At 43.1% G+C, this 19,067-nt stretch overlaps 1 protein-coding gene across 2 annotated transcripts in view; it reads left to right on the forward strand.

The window, feature by feature from the left end:
• Positions 1 to 19,067, forward strand: part of LOC141265440 (NFX1-type zinc finger-containing protein 1-like) — a 200,661-nt gene that overhangs the window by 169,055 nt on the left and 12,539 nt on the right. For both annotated transcript variants that reach the window (XM_073678549.1, XM_073678550.1), the window contains exons 16-19: positions 1,428 to 1,567; positions 4,818 to 4,972; positions 5,822 to 5,967; positions 10,655 to 10,765. In XM_073678549.1, the coding sequence (XP_073534650.1) occupies positions 1,428 to 1,567; positions 4,818 to 4,972; positions 5,822 to 5,967; positions 10,655 to 10,765 (552 nt within the window). The remainder of the gene's footprint in view (positions 1 to 1,427; positions 1,568 to 4,817; positions 4,973 to 5,821; positions 5,968 to 10,654; positions 10,766 to 19,067) is intronic.

Genomic DNA, 19,067 nt, shown 5'->3' on the forward strand with positions numbered 1-19,067 from the left:
TATACACAGCAGGGGGCCGCACGTAGCCACCTATACACAGCAGGGGGCCGCACGTAGCCATCTATACACAGCAGGAGGCCGCACGTAGGCATCTATACACAGCAGGAGGACGCACGTAGGCATCTATACACAGCAGGAGGCCGCACGTAGCCATCTATACACAGCGGGAGGCCGCACGTAGCCATATATACACAGCAGGAGGCCGCACGCAGCCATCTATACACAGCGGGAGGCCGCACGTAGCCATCTATACACAGCGGGAGGCCGCACGTAGCCATCTATACACAACAGGAGGCCGCACGTAGCCATCTATACACAGCAGGAGGCCGCACGTAGCCATCTATACACAGTAGGAGGCCGCACGGCGCCATCTATACACAGCAGGGGGCCGAACGGCGCCATCTATACACAGCAGGGGGCCGAATGGTGCCATCTATACACAGCAGGAGGCCGCACGTAGCCATCTATACACAGCAGGAGGCCGCACGGCGCCATCTATACACAGCAGGAGGCCGCACGGCGCCATCTATACTCAGCAGGAGGCTGCACGTAGCCATCTATACACAGCAGGAGGCCGCACGGCGCCATCTATACACAGCAGGCGGCCGAACGGTGCCATCTATACACAGCAGGAGGCCGCACGTAGCCATGTATACACAGCAGGAGGCCGCACGGCGCCATCTATACACAGCAGGAGGCCGCACGGCTCCATCTATGTACAGCAGGAGGCCGCCCGGCGCCATCTATACACAGCAAGCGGCCGAACGGTGCCATCTATACACAGCAGGAGGCCGCACGTAGCCATCTATACACAGCAGGAGGCCGCACGGCGCCATCTATACACAGCAGGAGGCCGCACAGCTCCATCTATGTACAGCAGGAGGCCGCCCGGCGCCATCTATACACAGCGGGAGGCCGCACACAGTCACGCACACACACACAAACATATACAGACATATACATACACGCATAAACACATTTGAAACACAAAAATACATATAAACAGACATCACACAATGATATCTGCACACACACACTCACTCATACACATACACACACTCACCATCCCCCGGCTCCAGTGCTGGGGGAGTGGTCCGGGGCCCTCCCCCGCCTCTGACAACCGGTATGTGCCGCGGCGCCGCACATATTATAATGTGGGTAATCTGGCCATGGACCCCGCGGAGCCCCGGGCCCCCTGGAGCCCTGGGGCCCCGGGCGGTAGCTCAGATTACCCTCATTATAATCCGCCTATGATGTGCATCTTTCAGTACATCCAACGAGAAAGTCCGTGCTGTAATATCTGAAATTTTTTTTAGCACAGGCACCTTTTCAACCTATCTTTTAAGAGGACATGTATTTTGATGATAGGTACAAACTGGTAGTTATTTTACATATTTATAACACAGCAAATATATGGTTTGTTACAGATACCCTCAAAAATGAAAAAGAAATTAAAGAAACAGATGAAGCATGAGCTCCAGGAGACAAGTCACATGGAGGAAGAAGAATGCAAGCTGATTGTGGATCTGTTTCAGCTCTCCCTCAAAAAGCGCTGGGAGGTTTACAGGTCCATATATTGGTTTATTTGTTTATTTATTTATATTGCTTATATAGCATAACATACAGTGGGTACGGAAAGTATTCAGACCCCTTTAAATTTTTCACTCTTTGTTTCATTGCAGCCATTTGGTAAATTCTAAAAAGTTGATTTTTTTCTCATTAAAGTACACTCTGCACCCCATCTTGACTGAAAAAAAACAGAAATGTAGAAATGTTTGCAAATTTATTAAAAAAGAAAAACTGTAGAGCAAGAATTGAATTAGTAAAACTGTTTTGTGGTAGTTTTTTTGTACAACATTTTTTTATATTGCTGTCGGGGAACCAACACTCCGCTTCCTCTAATCGCCAGGACAATTATGCAATTTACTGACGAGTGATGGACGAAGCTGCGGCTGTTTTCACTACTAAGCCCGTTATTGGGGAACTCACAGTGAACGTATAGTATATTCACATCCGATTCCAACGCATGGAATATGTATACAGTGGGGGAAATAAGTATTTGATCCCTTGCTGTTTTTGTAAGTTTGCCCACTGACAAAGACATGAACAGTCTATATAATTTTAAGGGTAGGTTAATTTTAACATTGAGAGATAGAATATCAAAAAAAATCAAGAAAATAACATTGTATAAATTAGATAATTTTTTTAGTATTTTGCAGTGAGAAATAAATATTTGATCCCCTACAAACTATTATGAGTTCGGGCTCCTACAGACCAGTTACACGCTCCTAATCAACTCGTTACTTGCATTAAAGACAGCTGTCTTTCATAGTCACCTGTATAAAAGACTCCTGTCCACTGACTCAATTAATCAGTCAGACTCTAACCTCTACAACATGAGCAAGACAAAAGAGCTTTCTAAGGATGTCAGGGACAAGATCATAGACCTGCACAAATCTGGAATGGGCTACAAAACCATAAGTAAGACGCTGGGTGAGAAGGAGACAACTGTTGGTGCAATAGTAAGAAAATGGAAGAAATACAAAATGACTGTCAATCAACATTGATCTGGGGCACCATGCAAAATCTCACCTCGTGTGGTATACTTGATCATGAGGAAGGTAAGAGATCAGCCTAAAACTACACTGGGGGAAATTTTTAATTATCTCTAGGCAGCTGGGACCAGAGTCACCAAAAAAAACTTTGGTAACACATTATGCCTTAAAGGTTTAAAATCCTGCAGTGCCCGCAAGGTCCCCCTGCTCAAGAAGGCACATGTGCAGGTCCGTCTGAAGTTTACCAATGAACACCTGGATGATTCTGTGAGTTATTAGGAGAAGGTGCTGTGGTCAGATGAGACAAAAATTGAGCTCTTTGGCATTAACTCAACTTGCCGTGTTTGGAGGAAGAAGAAGGATGAGTACAACCCTAAGAACATCGTCCCAACCGTGAAGCATGGTGGTGGAAACATTATACTTTGGAGGTGCTTTTCTGCAAAGGGGACATGATGACTGCACCGTACTGAAGGGAAGATGGATGGGGTCATGTATCGGGAGATTTTGGCCAACAACCTCCTTCCCTCAGTAAGAACATTGAAGATGGGTTGTGGTTGGGTCTTCCAGAAAGACAATGACCCAAAACATACAGCCAAGACAAAAGAGTGGCTCAAAAAAGCACAGTAAGGTCATGAAGTGGCCTAGCCAGTCTCTAGACCTTAATCCCATAGAAAACGTATGGAGGGAGTTGAAGCTCCGAGTTGCCAAGCGACAGCCTCAAAATCTTAATGATTTAGAGATGATCTGCAAAGAGGAGTGGACCAAAGTTCCTCCTGACATGTTCGCAAACCTCATCAACTACAAAAAACATCTGACTGCTGTGCTTGCCAACAAGGGTTTTTGCCACCAAGTATTAAGTGTTTTTTTGCCAGAGGGATCGAATACTTATTTCTCACTGCAAAAAGCAAAAAATTATATATATCTAATTTATTCAAAGGGATTTTCTTTATTTTTTTGGGGATATTCTATTTCTCAATGTTAAAATTAACCTACCCTTAAAATTATGGACTGTTCATGTCTTTGTCAGTGGGCAAACTTACAAAAACAGTAAGGGATCAAATACTTATTTCCCCCACTATATATATATATATATATATATATATATATATATATATATATATATATATATATATATATATATATATATATATATATATACACCTCCGAAACGGCCCACTATATATATATACACCTCCGAAACGGTCACTGCCAAAGTCCACAATAACAAAAAGAACTAGCTGCCAAAGCACCAATTGTTTGTACATACCAAATGGACACCCGTTGCAGATAGCGTATGGCTTCAGAGGTGCAGTTTAAAGATCTAGAGGAATGAAGCTGTTAAATTTTATATATTTAATCCGAAAAGTAGTCAGTTTTTATAAAAATATACAAAAGATATTACAAAATGGATAAAACAATACAGTATTTACAGTCACATAATATAAAAAGGATAAACAAAAGGAATGTACTAAATCTGTGTCATGGAAATGTCACAGATCATAGTGGAGGGAGGCACTCCTTTTTTTCTAGAGAAACAGTACAGCACCACAGTGCACTGTGTCTTCCAGGTCAGACAATGACAAAAACTCAAACCTCTGATTTTATTAGATAAAAACCATACCCACAAACCTCTCCTCAATGACATCATATGGGGGCTGGTCATGGGATGTGGCTAGGGTCCCAAAAATTAAGAGATCTACAACTTTCAGGATATCTTCATCCCTGGAGATATTAATGCCATATTTCCATCATGATTTTAGTTATCCATAGACAGTAAACATGGTATATATATTGTCATCTATCTGCTCAATATTAATTTGGAGGTGCTACCGCCCAGTGATGTAAGACATTGCGTTCCATTTGCCACTTCGTCATGACGCCGAAAATATGTCTCATCTGTCATATCTATGATGATCATAAAAATAGCAATATTCATACTTAATGCTGGACCAATGCAGTCTGCTTGCAGTTTTCTGGACATGGGATGCAATCTGACATAATCTGTCACCTCCCACATGCTTCTGCAAGCTGGGTACGGAATTTGTGTCTGTAATCCATCAGGTAACAAACTTTAATTACCTGTTTACAGCGGGTGAGTGGGGGGTTCCTGCTGCAGGGGTCATGTGGAGTTTAATATAGTGCTAGATTTTGCTCCATTTAATCCATAATGAAGCCAGGATTCAATGTTACTATGAAAACTATGAGATACCTTTATAGATTTTACAATTACATCTATGACACTAACTTATAAAATTGTTACAGATGCTGGAGATCTAAATATTTGTGTGACATCCGCAATGAAATATTTACTGTAGAAAGCCTCTACCAAATAGTGGTAAACCGGATGGCAGAACTCAGGAACCAAGAGGACCTGCTTATATTACAAGAGGCTCACATTATTGGCATGACTACCACAGGTTAGATGTAGGATCAATTATTCAAGTGTGTGTGCATATGTGTGTGTCCTGACCAAAAGGATAGTGTTTTAGTTCCCCATAGATTACGGCCACTGGCTGTCTTTTTAAGAAAACCACATCTCTAGAAGAAGACTCTTCAATGCAATTTAATGCAGTGTTGGGTGGTCATCTCAAAAGAGGTTTCTTTGTAGTGTGGGAGATCGGCTTACTTGGCTGCACATAGAAGTAAACACAGGAACTCTGTCTCTTTAAATCTTCTGTGGTTTATTAACAGCACTGTATAAACCACGGCAATGTTAACAAAAACAAACTCGGCCTTCCCGGCCTAACAGGAAAAACAAAACATAGCACAGTCCTTGTTGCTACGGTAACCACCCTTTTCAGGAACAAACAACCCAAGGTTTAGCTTTCCTTCACAAGACAAAACAGCTCAGAGCTTCCTCCTCCAGGCCCACCCCACACAAAAATGCTCTAAAACTTGGGGAATTCATCCTCTGAGTTCCTCCCTTTCTACAGGTGTTTAATCACCCTAGCACTAAGATGGCTGAATAACCCCTTTCTATACTTCGTGTGCTGGAACACTTTTTCTATGTTTATATCACTGGAGCTAACAATCTCAATCTCCTCTCCAGTACTTTGCCAGTGACCTTGTCACAGTAGATATAACTACATGTGATCGTATGCATGAACCATGAACATTATAATTGTGTGAAATAGTTCTAGCACTAGATTTCATAGTTGAGATTTGTGATTGCCATTTAGATTTTTATAGGTTGTCATGTATGTTTTCATTGCCTACAGTGTCACTAATGTGCTGTAACATTTTACTTGTATGTCACTTAAATTTAGGTGCAGCCAAGTTCAGAAGGTTGCTCCAAAATGTTCAACCCAAAATTGTGATAGTAGAAGAAGCAGCTGAAGTTTTAGAGGCTCACATCATTACTACACTTAATTCCAGTTGTCAACACCTTATACTCATTGGAGACCATCAACAGGTATGTTCTGATATTTGTATATATATATACAAACTGTATATCGTTTGGAAAGTATAGTTAATAATATATTTATAAAATATACAGTACAGACCAAAAGTTTGGACACACCTTCTCATTTAAAGATTTTTCTGTATTTTCATGACTTTGAAAATTGTACATTCACACTGAAGGCATCAAAACTATGAATTAACACATGTGGAATTATATACTTAACAAAAAAGTGTGAAACAACTGAAAATATGTCTTATATTCTAGGTTCTTCAAAGTAGCCACCTTTTGCTTTGATGACTGCTTTGCACACTCTTGGCATTCTCTTGATGACCTTCAAGAGGTAGTCACCGGAAATGGTTTTCACTTCACAGGTGTGCCCTGTCAGGTTTAATAAGTGGGATTTCTTGCCTTATAAATGGGGTTGGGACCATCAGGTTTGTTGTGCAGAAGTCTGGTGGATACACAGCTGATAGTCCTGCTGAATAGACTGTTAGAATTTGTATTATGGCAAGAAAAAAGCAGCTAAGTAAAGAAAAACGAGTGGCCATCATTACTTTAAGAAATTGTTGGAAGACCATTTCCGGTGACTACCTCTTGAAGCTCATCAAGAGAATGCCAAGAGTGTGCAAAGCAGTCATCAAAGCAAAAGGTGGCTACTTTGAAGAACCTAGAATATAAGACATATTTTCAGTTGTTTCACACTTTTTTGTTAAGTATATAATTCCACCTGTGTTAATTCATAGTTTTGATGCCTTCAGTGTGAATGTACAATTTTCTTAGCTATGAAAATACAGAAAAATCTTTAACTGAGAAGGTGTGTCCAAACTTTTGGTCTGTAGTGTATATATTTTGATGATTTGACCCCTAAGAACCACAGAAATAGCACAGGTGAAGACGCTGAGTAGTAAAGACAGTCACGACTCACATATCAGACTGGTTTACAATGTCTTTTTTTCATTCTTTAGTTTTTTGAGGATAGATATTTCAATTTTATTGTGGTCACCTTTGTGCTGTTTTTTAGGGCAATTTTGAAAGCATTCTGTGTTATTGTACAAAATTACAACATGCAGTGTATGCAACACTTACAACAAGCCAAAATATCGTCAATGTTGTACAAGTTAACCTAGTAGAAAGCTGTTGTGGAAAAGTTGATGATTACCCACTATTTTCAATCATTGTGTTACTATATTATTATAATACCTCACATGGTTGCAGCTTTCTTGCATGACATTCAGCTTCCCCTAGACACAATTGCTGCGGTAACCGTTATATGATAAGGGATGACCAAAACCTTTTGTGGCAATCACAGTTTTTGTTTGAGGTATTTAATATCCATTTTAGGGTATTCTTCCTCGTTTCATTGTAAGGTATAATTAAGCCAATTTAGGGGTATTTTACTACTGCCAATCAGGTTCTATATATTGTAATCTTCCTTTATCTTGTGCCTGCCTTGTTTTACTATTTGATGTTATGTCAGTACATCTGATCATCCTGGTCCTGTAGGTCTCTGCACTTCACATAGGAGGCCTTGTTGCTCTGTAGTGTCTGTCATCTGTTATCAATGGAGTAAGCTCAGGGTGTGTCAGGGTTACTAGCGGGGTGCCTCAAGGGTCTGTCTTGGGCCCTATATTATTTAATATATTTATTAATGATCTAGTGGAAGGGTTGCATAATAAAATAGCAATATTTGCAGATGATACTAAACTTTGTAAAGTAGTTAATACAGATGAGGATAGGGCACAGCTACATGAGGATTTAGATAAATTGGGGAGTTGGGCCAAAAAATGGCAAATGGGGTTCAATGCCGATAAATGTAAGGTCATGCACATGGGAAAGAAAAACAGCAGTCACCCATACATATTAAATGGGAAACCGTTGGGGAATAACCAATTAAATTGGAGTGCCCAGTGTCAGGCAGCAGCTGCGAAGACAAATAGAGTCATGGCATGCATCAGAAGAGGAATAGGGGCATATGATGAGAACATTGTTCTTCCTCTGTATAAAGCGCTGGTAAGGCCGCACTTAGAATATTGTGCACAGTTCTGGGCTCCGGTGCTCAGGAAAGACATATTGGAGCTAGAGAAGGTACAAAGGAGGGCGACTAAGGTAATAAAGGGAATGGAGGGACTAGAATACCCAGAGAGGTTGTCAAAATTAGGCCTATTTACATTGGAAAAGAGAAGGCTTAGGGGAGACCTCATAAACATGTATAAATACACCAGGGGGCAGTACAGAGATCTCTCCCATGACCTGTTTATACCAAGGATGGTGACAAAGACGAGGGGGCACACTATGCGTCTGGAGGAAAGGAGGTTCCTGCACCAGCATAGAAGGGGATTCTTTACGGTCAGAGCCGTGAGACTCTGGAACTCTCTGGGAGAGGAAGTGGTGATGTCCAACTCACTTAAAGAGTTCAAGAGAGGCCTGGACGCCTTTCTTGAGAACAATAAAATTACATCTTATGCTTAGTTAATTAATCCAGGGATTTAATCTGACTGCCAGATTGGTGTCGGGAAGTGAATTTTTCCTCAATGATGTAAATTGGCCTGTACCGCATGGTATAGGAATAGCGGAATAGCTGCAGTGCACAAGAAATAGGCTGAACTGGATGGACGCTTGTCTTTTTTCGGCCTTATAAACTATGTAACTATCTTTTCTCTTTATATGCCTGCTATGCTATTATATTTGACCACCTGGACTTATTAGCTCTTGCACTGCATTTTATTCATGTGACTAAATAGATTTCATTTTTTGATTTGTTGGCATTTCTTTATTAAGCATTCTGTGCTTTATATACTCCTTATGGACCATTTGATCCTATGACTTTGGTCCTTATATGACTAACCAGCTTTTGAATGTAAATAGGTTTCTGACATCTTTGTCTAATGGTATGACTAATTCATAGATATCTGCTTTTGATAGCACTTTATTTACGTGGCCAATCCTCTCTTAAACACCGACACATGGCCTCTTCTTAGCACTTTTTCATACCTCCTTTATTTACCACTTGGTTTTATGAATATATTATGGAATGTTAAGATATTTATTGCACTGCACATTAGTTTTTGAATATTGAGTAGTCAGCCATATTGCTCTGCACTTTCAATATAGGACTATGTTGTTCCCTTCTTTGTCTTGTAGTCTTCACCTTTGTATTCCATAGCTGTTTATGACTCACATGAGTATAATAATAATTTGTTATATTTATGGCAGCTCATTTGGGGTATATCCAGGAAAGATCTGTATTACTATTTTCCTTAGCGTACTCTGCATTGTTTTTTCCTTTTATTATTTATGTATGTTCATTGTCCTTTGTATTAATAAAGGTTTTTGTATTTGATTTGATTTGGCATTGGCTTCCTTTTCCTTGTAGGCGCACAATGCATGCGCTGGGGGGACTCATAAGTCTGCAGTCACACAAAGTGGACCGGACAACCCCTTTAACCAGAATAAAAAGTAGCAGCCATGTGTTCTTGCATTACATAGATAGCCGGCTAAGAGTGGGAACTTTATATTAATTTCTACCATTGTGGCACAGCTAACACATTATACACTTGCTGCAGTTTGCCACACTTACCATTTACAGCTGAGTACTGGGAGTCCAAGTAGCTGAAAGACCATAGAAAATTGTCTACAGTGGTGGTACAGACATCCCGTTCTATAGCATTGCCATACAATATAACCACTGAAAGATGCTCGGTCCATGTTCTGACTTAGTGCACAAATGACTTCACATGGACAGCACCCGGAACCACTTTAGTCAATAGCCCAACTCACATGAACACCGTGCACAATCGAACTAACTGCCAATTAAAACATGTCTGCTTTATCCAGACGTGAAAGGGACCATCCTCAACATAGTGACATTTATATATAAGGGATAGTTTTAGACAAGTGTGCATGAAGGACTACTTACGGGCAGCAACAGGCAATGTGTAGCCAATATACTAGTGCCCATAGGAAATTTTCCACACGATTCGATGATCTGCATGGAAAAAAAGGGGAGTAACGCATTCAAGAAGAAGCAACCCCTACACATGTCTGCAATGTGGACAACCACAAGTAGCCAATCACAGAGGAAAATTGCAGAAGCGATTGGCCTGAGTTTTCACATGGCCATCTGAACCTGGCCTAATCATTATATTTTCCCTGCTGTCAACAGTTTTATGGAAAATTGTAAAGAAAATGTGCTAATGGGTTTTTATTTTCTATTGTACACTGACTAACCTTAAAGGGAATCTGTCATTAAGTTTTTGCTACACCATCTGAGAGCAGCATAATGTATTGGTAGAAACCCTTATTCCAGTTTTATATCACTTACTGGGCTGCTTGATGCAGTTTTGATGAAATCACTGTTTTACCTGCTGCAGATCTACAGTGTTTTGAATGCTGAACTCTGTATAACTCCGCCCACATCAGTGATTAACAGCATTTTTTGTACACTGTGCGTAGGCAGAAAGCTGCGAACCAGTGGTAGGGGTTATCTAGAGGACTACATGGCAGCAGGTTTATTAGTTTCCTATAGTGATAAAAAAAACTGTTTTTATTAGCAAGAAGATTAATAAAACTACAGCAAACAGACCAGTAAGTGACAAATCACTGGAATCAGGATGTATGTAAATTATGCTGCTTTTAAATTAGGTGGTAATAAGTTGGTGAAAGATTCCCTTTTAATGTGATGTATTGTCTCTTTCAGCTCCGTCCAAGCACTACAGTATATGAACTGGCAAAAAACTTTAATTTAGAAGTATCAATGTTTGAAAGACTGATCAAAATGAAAATTCCATATGTACGCTTGGACTATCAGGTAAGAGTTTACATTAGAGACAGCATTTAAGGTGTTTTAAAGGTATCATGTCACTATACTGGGTTGACTGTACAAAAATCCTGCTTGTTTTCCTCCAGCAAAAAATATTGGAGCATATTGTAAGTATGCTATTTTTCATTGTCTTCCACATTGCAAGCGGGGTAATGTACTGTATGTTGATGAAGACTGCAGTACCCTTGTATGAAGAATTAATGTCAGTAAAGGTGACAGTAGAGCTTCCTAAATATATAAACATTTCCCCACCATCACACTGTCAGAGATGCAATTGGTGGATATTAATACTATCATGGTGCAAGTGCATGGTGCAACCTCTAATGCCATAGTTCTCTTATGTATAAATAAGGTTTATGACTGTGAACACACTAGCTTATTGCTGTTTTTTTCATAGATACCACACAGTTAACATCTGTATAGCACATTTTGGCAATTAAAAAATTTGTAAAAAGAAAACTCGCACTCTAATCTGGTCTTCAGATTGATTTCTGTTAAAGGTCAGAATTAGAAATGAGCGGATAGTATAAAATTCAAACCTGCCAGCTACACCAAATGTTCCAATGAAAAGGTTGCGAATTGCTGAAACATCTTTAATTGCCCAGAAAATAACATGTATAAGGCTGCGTGCACACGATGCGTTTTTCATGCGTTTATGCTGCGGAAACGCATCAAAAACGCATGGTAATCCGCACCCCATGGTCCCCAATGGCATTCCGCAATGTCAATGCACATGCTGCGGACTTTTCCGCAGCGTTTCTGCAGCGCTCATAAATCCGCAGCATGTTCATTAATTTTGCGGAAGTGCAGCGGAAGCGCCGCCATTGACTTGCATTGAGACGCATAGAATCCGTGTCTGTACATTTGTACAAGCGGATAATATGCGTTTCAATGTGCGGATGGTACCCAGTTCTGGAGGAGAGAAGACTCTCATCCAGACTTGGGTACCATTGTACCTGGAAAAAAAGAATAAAATAATAAATAAAGTTTATATTCACCTGTCCGGCGGCCCCTGCAGCGCTTACCTTCCAGGACCTGAGATGACGTCGCGGTCATGTGACCGCAGGCTGTCTCGCGAGATGCTGGCAAGCCAGGAAGGAACCAGGAAGGAGCGCGACGGCACACGCGGCGGCATCGGAGGTAAGTATAGCTTTTATTTTTTTATTTTTACGGTCACACTGTATAAATCCATGCCGTTTGCATGGATTTATATAGTGTGACCTACTTGTCAAGCACTTTCCAAGTGATGCTATCGCCTGGAAAGTGCTTGTCAGTCCGCATGCGGAAACACATGCGTTAACGCATGTGAATCCGCATGTATTCCGCATGTATTCTGCAGGAAAAACGCATGCACAATCTGCATGCTTTTTTTCTGCCAGGGAGATGCAGAAATGCTGCAGAAATTTTCTGCATCGTGGGCACATAGCCTAACACTCAGATCTCCTGGGTGTGAAAATTACCTCTCTAATCAGGCCTTTGGAGTGGTGACTGTTAGAGGTCAGAATTAGAGATGAGCGAATAGTTTAGAATTCAAACTCGTTGGCTTCACCAAATTTTCCAGTCAAAAGTTGCGAATTGCATTACAGATATATCTTTAATTGCCCAGAAAAATAATGTGCATAACACTCTTAGATCTCCTGGGTGTGTATTGAACCTATTTGATCTCTGTAATGCAAACACAATCTTATTATAGTCAAAGTGAACTCAACCTATCTGGCTATGCAAAAACAGATGGTAACCAGTGGTAACCAGCAAATTATGTAACTACACACTGCAAATTCAGGCTTTATAAGTTACTGAAATTGTATAAACAATTAAAAAAAATATCCCTTTTTGGGGGCAGATGCCTGCGTTGCTGGTGATTATACACAGGTGATGCAAACATAAGAAACCATGGCTCTTTCAAACCAACCAACTTCTTCAAGCTAAATGAAATAGCGATAGCTTTTTGAAAAAGTCACCCTAAAATTATTCCAATATTTAGGGAGACAAAACAGTTGTAGTGTTTTTATTGTGAAAAAGTAATGGCTTCAAAACTAGGAGTGAAAAAATGAGCCCTCTTTTGGGAGTTGTGTCATGCTTGTGTATCTTCAAGAGAGTGCACTTCACACAGTAGGCAGATAGCCAGGAGTTGTGTGACTTGCATGGCTGTGCAGTGGCAGTGGCAGAAGCCGCATGGTAGACTTAGGATGAGACAGACATTACACTGGAGGTTGGACATGATAGTACGCCCAGTTCTTGCAACTTGTCCAGTCTGTTGTCCCAGAAGTCCAGTGCATCTCTGTTTGCTGAAGTAGTCCTTATTTCCTAAAGTGAATCTGGTTATCGAAATGGCAAATAAAACATCTAGTCCATCATGTCAAATATACTCTAGCTGCTGCTGCCCTGGCTACTTGTTGTAGCCCTAACGCTGGCACAGGTAGAGATGCATTGTGTCTGTGGGGATCGCCGAGCGGTCTGCTGGTCAGTCATGCGGGAGACAGGTGACTATTCAGCAAAAGTTTTGCAGAAGAGGTAACACAGCTTTTAAGCCAATTTGGACTCCCTTTTCGAAGCAGGAAAATAATCGTCCATTTTGCTTTTATAGTGAGGTTACAAAAGTGTGGCCATTCAATAGTAATTCCTTTGCTTGATGTTAACGATGTACATGTCATTAAGCAATGAATCAAGCATACAGCTTGCACTGTTGGTTCATTTTCATCACACTACTGCTACAGTTGGTTGTCATGGTCAGCATCGTCATCAAAAACATTTTGCCTCTGTCAGCCTCGATCTGTTCCTGTGCCAAGTTTATGTTCCTCTCAACATCTACCTGCTGCTGTTCCTTCTGCTCCTCGTCCTTTATATCCTGCATCATGTTACCGGGTTGTGATGAATTGAGGCAAATGGCTGTTCTTCCTCCATCCTCTTTTGCATTCTGGTGAGTGTTTCCAAAATAAATATGAGGGGGATGACATTGTTGATTTCACACTTGCTCTACTGAAAAATGTTGTCGCCTTTTCGAAGAGCTTCAGTAGGTGACATATGTTCCTCTTGCACTGCCAATGTCAGATCTCATTGTAACTCATGCTGCAGTTTGTCTGCTGCATTTAATCATATATAACTTTACGCTACTCGTACAAACACTGCAACATATGTAGTGTCGATTTCCAGCAAGTGGCAACATCGCAACCATGTGGCACCCTGACAGCCCGTTTTGTTTTTTAAAAGCCAGGATTGCATGCTTTGCCACATAATATTGTTTGAAATTACCTGATGCTTACCTGGCCATAGCTTCTACCTTCCCAAGCAGATAATTTTGAGAAGGAAATGTTGTACAATTAAATTCAGGACATGGGTCATGAATGGAGAATGAGTTACTTTGCCTAACCATAAAATAGCCAGAAGGTTTCAGGCATTGTCGCTCATGACAATTCCAATTTGCAGTTCACAGGTGCCAGCCAGTGGGCTAGTTTCCTCTTGTTGTACAGCATCATCTGTAAGATGGCCTCCGGACACGTCCTTGAGGAGAGATATGTATCATCGAGGTTGGTAGCTTCGGTGATGTAAACCCAGGAAAGCATGCTCCAGCACATATACTGCTGAGAGGGTTAATTGGGCATACGAGGGCCTGTTTTTACGAGTAGTCATAAGAGATGGGAGGGAATGGCTGCTCATATATCCCCACCACGGGGGCGTGGTTTTGTAAATAAAATAGAGACCAAGTGTCTCATTCAATGTCTGTGGCGGGAGGTGTGGAGACCTCCAGGGTGTATTTGCTAAATGACACTGACCATGAGCAGGCAAATACACACTACTGAATGGACTGTTTATTTTCTGTTTTGTCACTCTGTGCCGGAAAAGGCTATCTTTTTGTTTACTTCTAAAGTGCAGTTTATGCAGTTTTAATAAACCTGCTTTGGACATTTTAAAGAAACCGGTTTTCCTGTGCCTACCTCAAATGCAGCTGAGTGAGTAAAACCTACACATCTTATCCGCCATATGACTTTACCTTGCATGAGCAAAAAGAATGAAGGTGGTATGTGGAATCAATGATGTGCCCTGTGCCTCTTGCTGATGAGGTGATGTCAGTTAAACAAGAACTGGAGGAGGTGTAGGAGACAGGTAATGGGCACTTGGTGGTGGAAACAGATCTAGCTCTAAGTCACATAGGCTTCATCACATTTCCAATTTGCCATGGTGCATTTCTGCCGCTGAAAACATTCTTTCAGTGAGTGAAACTCATGAATTGTCTTTGACTTTAGTTACTGCTCTAGGTATCTATAGTGTAATGCACTTTGAAGCTCGAAGACAAGTCAAGAGAGTAGTCTGCATACTCCTGCACTTGAGGACAGAAAGCAGTCACCTATTTCTGTGTGAAATAATGGTGGCTGTGTATCCTCCAGCAAGTGCACACCATCATTTATCAAAATTCTGCAGACTCCACAAGGTGGTATGGCAGACACTGCATACCCAGAAGTTGGCTAACCAACAGATGACTGGGGGCGTATGCTTGTTTCCATGACACACAGTTATGGATGAATATTTACCATTATGACAGAGGAGGATATGTCAATGGAATATAACAAATTGTAGTGGTGGATGACAATGATGATAATGTTCATGATAACATTGACTAGGTACTAATTGAGGGTTCAGCCTGGCTGACAGAAATATGAACGTGGCGAGACAGGGGAGGAGGACAACTTGATGCTTTACTCTGATTGCTCACAGGCTGGACTTTGCCAAATGAGCAGATGATGTTGCTTCATGTGCTGATGGAGAGCCATAGCTCCTAGTCTATTCAAGCTGGGGCGTCCATAGCTTATTTTGCTCTTGCATAGCTTGCAGGCTTCCAAAGAATTGTCTGGCAGCAACATTCAAAAGAACTTCCACAAATGAAATGTCTGCATCTACAACTTTCAACCATACCAACTAGAGCTTTTAGCCACTGTTGAATCTCCTCCACTAACAGCACATGTGGCATCACCGATTCCAGAGCTGAGAGCAGAAAAAGCTGATTTTGTCTCAGAATAACTTTTAGCCACATACTTATGCAGTGTATCACCCTCCTTCTCAGATGACCTCACCTCCTCAGCACCCATCATCATCATCCTATTTGGCTGAAAGTTATTTCAGTGGGAGAAATGGCCAGCGCTCCACCCCACGTGATTCCCACTTCAAGGTTTGCCCTGTATTCTGCCATCGATGTACGTAGGTGAGATGTGTCTGAAAGATGTGACCACAGATCTCAGTAAAAGCAATGGTAGATAGGTTACTATCCTCTGTACTCTAGCCTGACCAACTGCAAGTGGATGATCCTGGAAGGGAAATGCAGTGGATGAAAATGATAATGTTGATATGTTTAGGGAAGATGAAGGGATGAGGATCAGGGCTGCCCATACTGACAAAATTTTCGGGCCCCTTTTAGCCTCCACCCCAGTTCCGCCTCCACCCCTCGAACCTTCCACAGTCCCACCACCCACTCTTAGAAAAACTCCACTTCTGCACCACGTCCACACTAATCACACATTAAGGGTTCACGCACATTAGCACATACAAAATAGCTCCGATGTTGTTCCTGTAAAGTTGGACGAGTGGAAGCCATATGTTTCAACGTACAGTATGTCATGCGAGTGCTATGCGTGTGTGCGATTTTTTTTTTCTCACCTATCATCTGTATGACATCCATATGACATGCATATGCAATCTGTATGCTCTTGCATCGGATGCTATATATTAATGTGGCCCTGGCCTTAGGAAGAAAAGGACTTTGCCTTCGGACCACCTCTTTAAAAAAGCCTCCCAATAACTTTTTTCCCTTAAACCTTTGTGTAAGAAAAGGCTGGAGCAATTGGCCTAAAGCAATAGGGCGGAAGCCGGCATGACGGGGATGCAGCATAGGTGGGGACAGGTATAGAGAAGGTGGGGTCAGGTGGGGGCAGCTAATAAGGCCACCGGGGGGAGTGGCCTGGTCTTTCTTCCCATTTTCACGACACGACACAAGTCTTACCTGGACCATATCGGCGGAGCAGCTTCTTGAGGCCCTGCAGACGGTGGCTACGGAGGATCCCTCTGGCTGGCTGGTGGAACAAGTGGTCAGGATCGTCAGTGGAGGACCAGGAAATGCATCATCAAGGGTACTACGTCCCAGTCGCTCGAGGCTGCCGGTGAGATTGTCTCCAACTAGGCTCCGAGGCCTAGGCACTGGCAGGAGAGCCCATCCATGAAGCCCCCAACATCCCATTCTCCCCCAATCCCCCGAGCCCACGGTGATCCTGCACCCAACCCCTCCTTGGGTTCCCCTCGGTCCCGTAGAGTCCCTCCAAGGCCCCCCACAAAATCCCGGGGCCGCGCCGTGAGTAAGCAGTCGGTGAGCCCCAGGGCCCAAGGCTGCAGCTGAGAACAGGCCTCTGCCTACCGGGTGGGCGGGGCCTGCGCCGCACGATAAGGATGCGGCCTGGAGCACTCAGGCACCGGCGGGCCACAGTGGTGTGACGTTTGCCGGGCAGCCTCGCACGCCCAGCCGTGAAGGAACAGGGCACGGTGCTTTTTTTTTTCCCCGTGGCCCCCTCGCTGGCCACCTTGCCTGCCAGACACATGCCGGTCTTTGCAGCCCCCACAGTGCCCCCCTCCCTTCTAGTCCCACTCTGCCCCCAAGACATACCCAGGGCTTGCCCAGCATGTTCGTCACTGGGGAGTTTCCTCCCCCTCCCCCTTCAACCGCGGCGAGGGATGCCGTCACCGCATCACGAACACCAGGATGGACAACACCGTGCCACTGGGAAGGACGACTGAATGCGGAATTTCCGGCCGGCGTGGCGGGACCACCCAAGCGACCCAGTGAGTATAACTCTTTGTCGTGTCCGTTTCTACCCATACTAATGTCGCAGGGCGTGGGGCACAGTCAGATGGCAGGAGAGGTAGATCTGGTAGTAAGGGGAGGCGGGAACCCGGAAAGGGCGGGTATACAAAACATGCTGACTGTCCTAAAAAATTGCGTAGCCTCTCTGGAGGCACACAATCTGCCACCAGCTCTGGCGTCAGCCTGGATCTCATTGGGAGACGAGGTAGTAAGGAGCGAGGGGGTAGGGCGGGTAGAAGGGGATCCGCAGCCAGGTACGACAAGTCCGGCACTGGTGTCTGAACATACCACAAAAGAAAAAAAGGATAAGATTCACCTGGATGATAAGGCACGGGGCAAGGTTTACGTCTGCTACGATGGTCCCCTGGGTGCACATTTAAAGAAGGAGGTAAAAGAGCAAATTTGGAAGGATGAGTATGTAGAAATATTTTCCCTTCTGCCATTAGAGAAATTTAATGCTGGCGAGGTTCTGGCATCCCTTTCCAGGTGGGGCCGGGTCATCCGGCCACGGAAGCAGAGGTAGAGATAAGGGACAAGCGAGTGGGCAGAGGTCAGGATTATGCTGGCAGTTCAATCACAGCCGGTGCAAATTCGCTGACAACTGCAAATACAGGCACGCCTCCTCCTTCTGTAATGGGTCCTCACACGTGAGCAGATAAATGTTTTAAAAAAGGAAAAAGGGGGGCCACTCCTGGCTATTCCCAAAGGAGTGACACCGGTGAAACTAGCAAAAATGCTGCCCTTCCTAAATAGGTTCCCAGACAGGGAAATAGCGGAGCTGCTGGAGGCAGGCTTTGAGGTGGGTTTCAAGATCCCTTCTCTCGCAGCCGAGGTCGCCGTTACCAATAGAAACCTACAATCAGCCTACCAGTACCCGGCATTAGTTACGGTAAAGTTAAAAAGGAGGTGTCATTAGGCAGAATGGCAGGACCATTCAGGGAGTTACCATTAGAAAACGTAGTGGTGTCCCCACTCTGTGTCGTCCCCAAAAAAGAACCTAATAAATTTAGATTAAGCCACCATCTATTGTGGTAGCTCAGTGAATGACGGCATCGCCGCGGAATTAAGCTTGGTAGTCTATACCTCCTTTGACGAAGCGGTCAGGTGGGTCAAAAAAAATTAGGTAAGGGTACGCTGATGGCCAAGACAGATATTGAAGGGGCGTTCAGGTTACTGCTGGTACACCCGGATAGTGTTCGACTATTGGGTTGCTTTTGGGAAGGTGCATACTATATAGATCGCTGCTTGCCCATGGGTTGTTCCATTTCCTGCTCCTTATTTGAGGCATTCAATTGCTTCCTTGAATGGGTTGTCAAGGACGTGTCTGGGGGGGGCACCAATTATTCATTACCCTGATGACTTTTTGTGTTTTGGTCCAAAGAACCCATCGCGATGTGAATCGACATTGCACACCATGGAGTGGGTGGTGGCGTTATTCGGGGTCCC

Source organism: Phyllobates terribilis, unplaced genomic scaffold (genome assembly GCF_046119375.1).
Source record: "Phyllobates terribilis strain yellow unplaced genomic scaffold, ASM4611937v1 Scaffold_4__5_contigs__length_816908805, whole genome shotgun sequence".
Lineage (NCBI taxonomy): Eukaryota > Metazoa > Chordata > Amphibia > Anura > Dendrobatidae > Phyllobates > Phyllobates terribilis.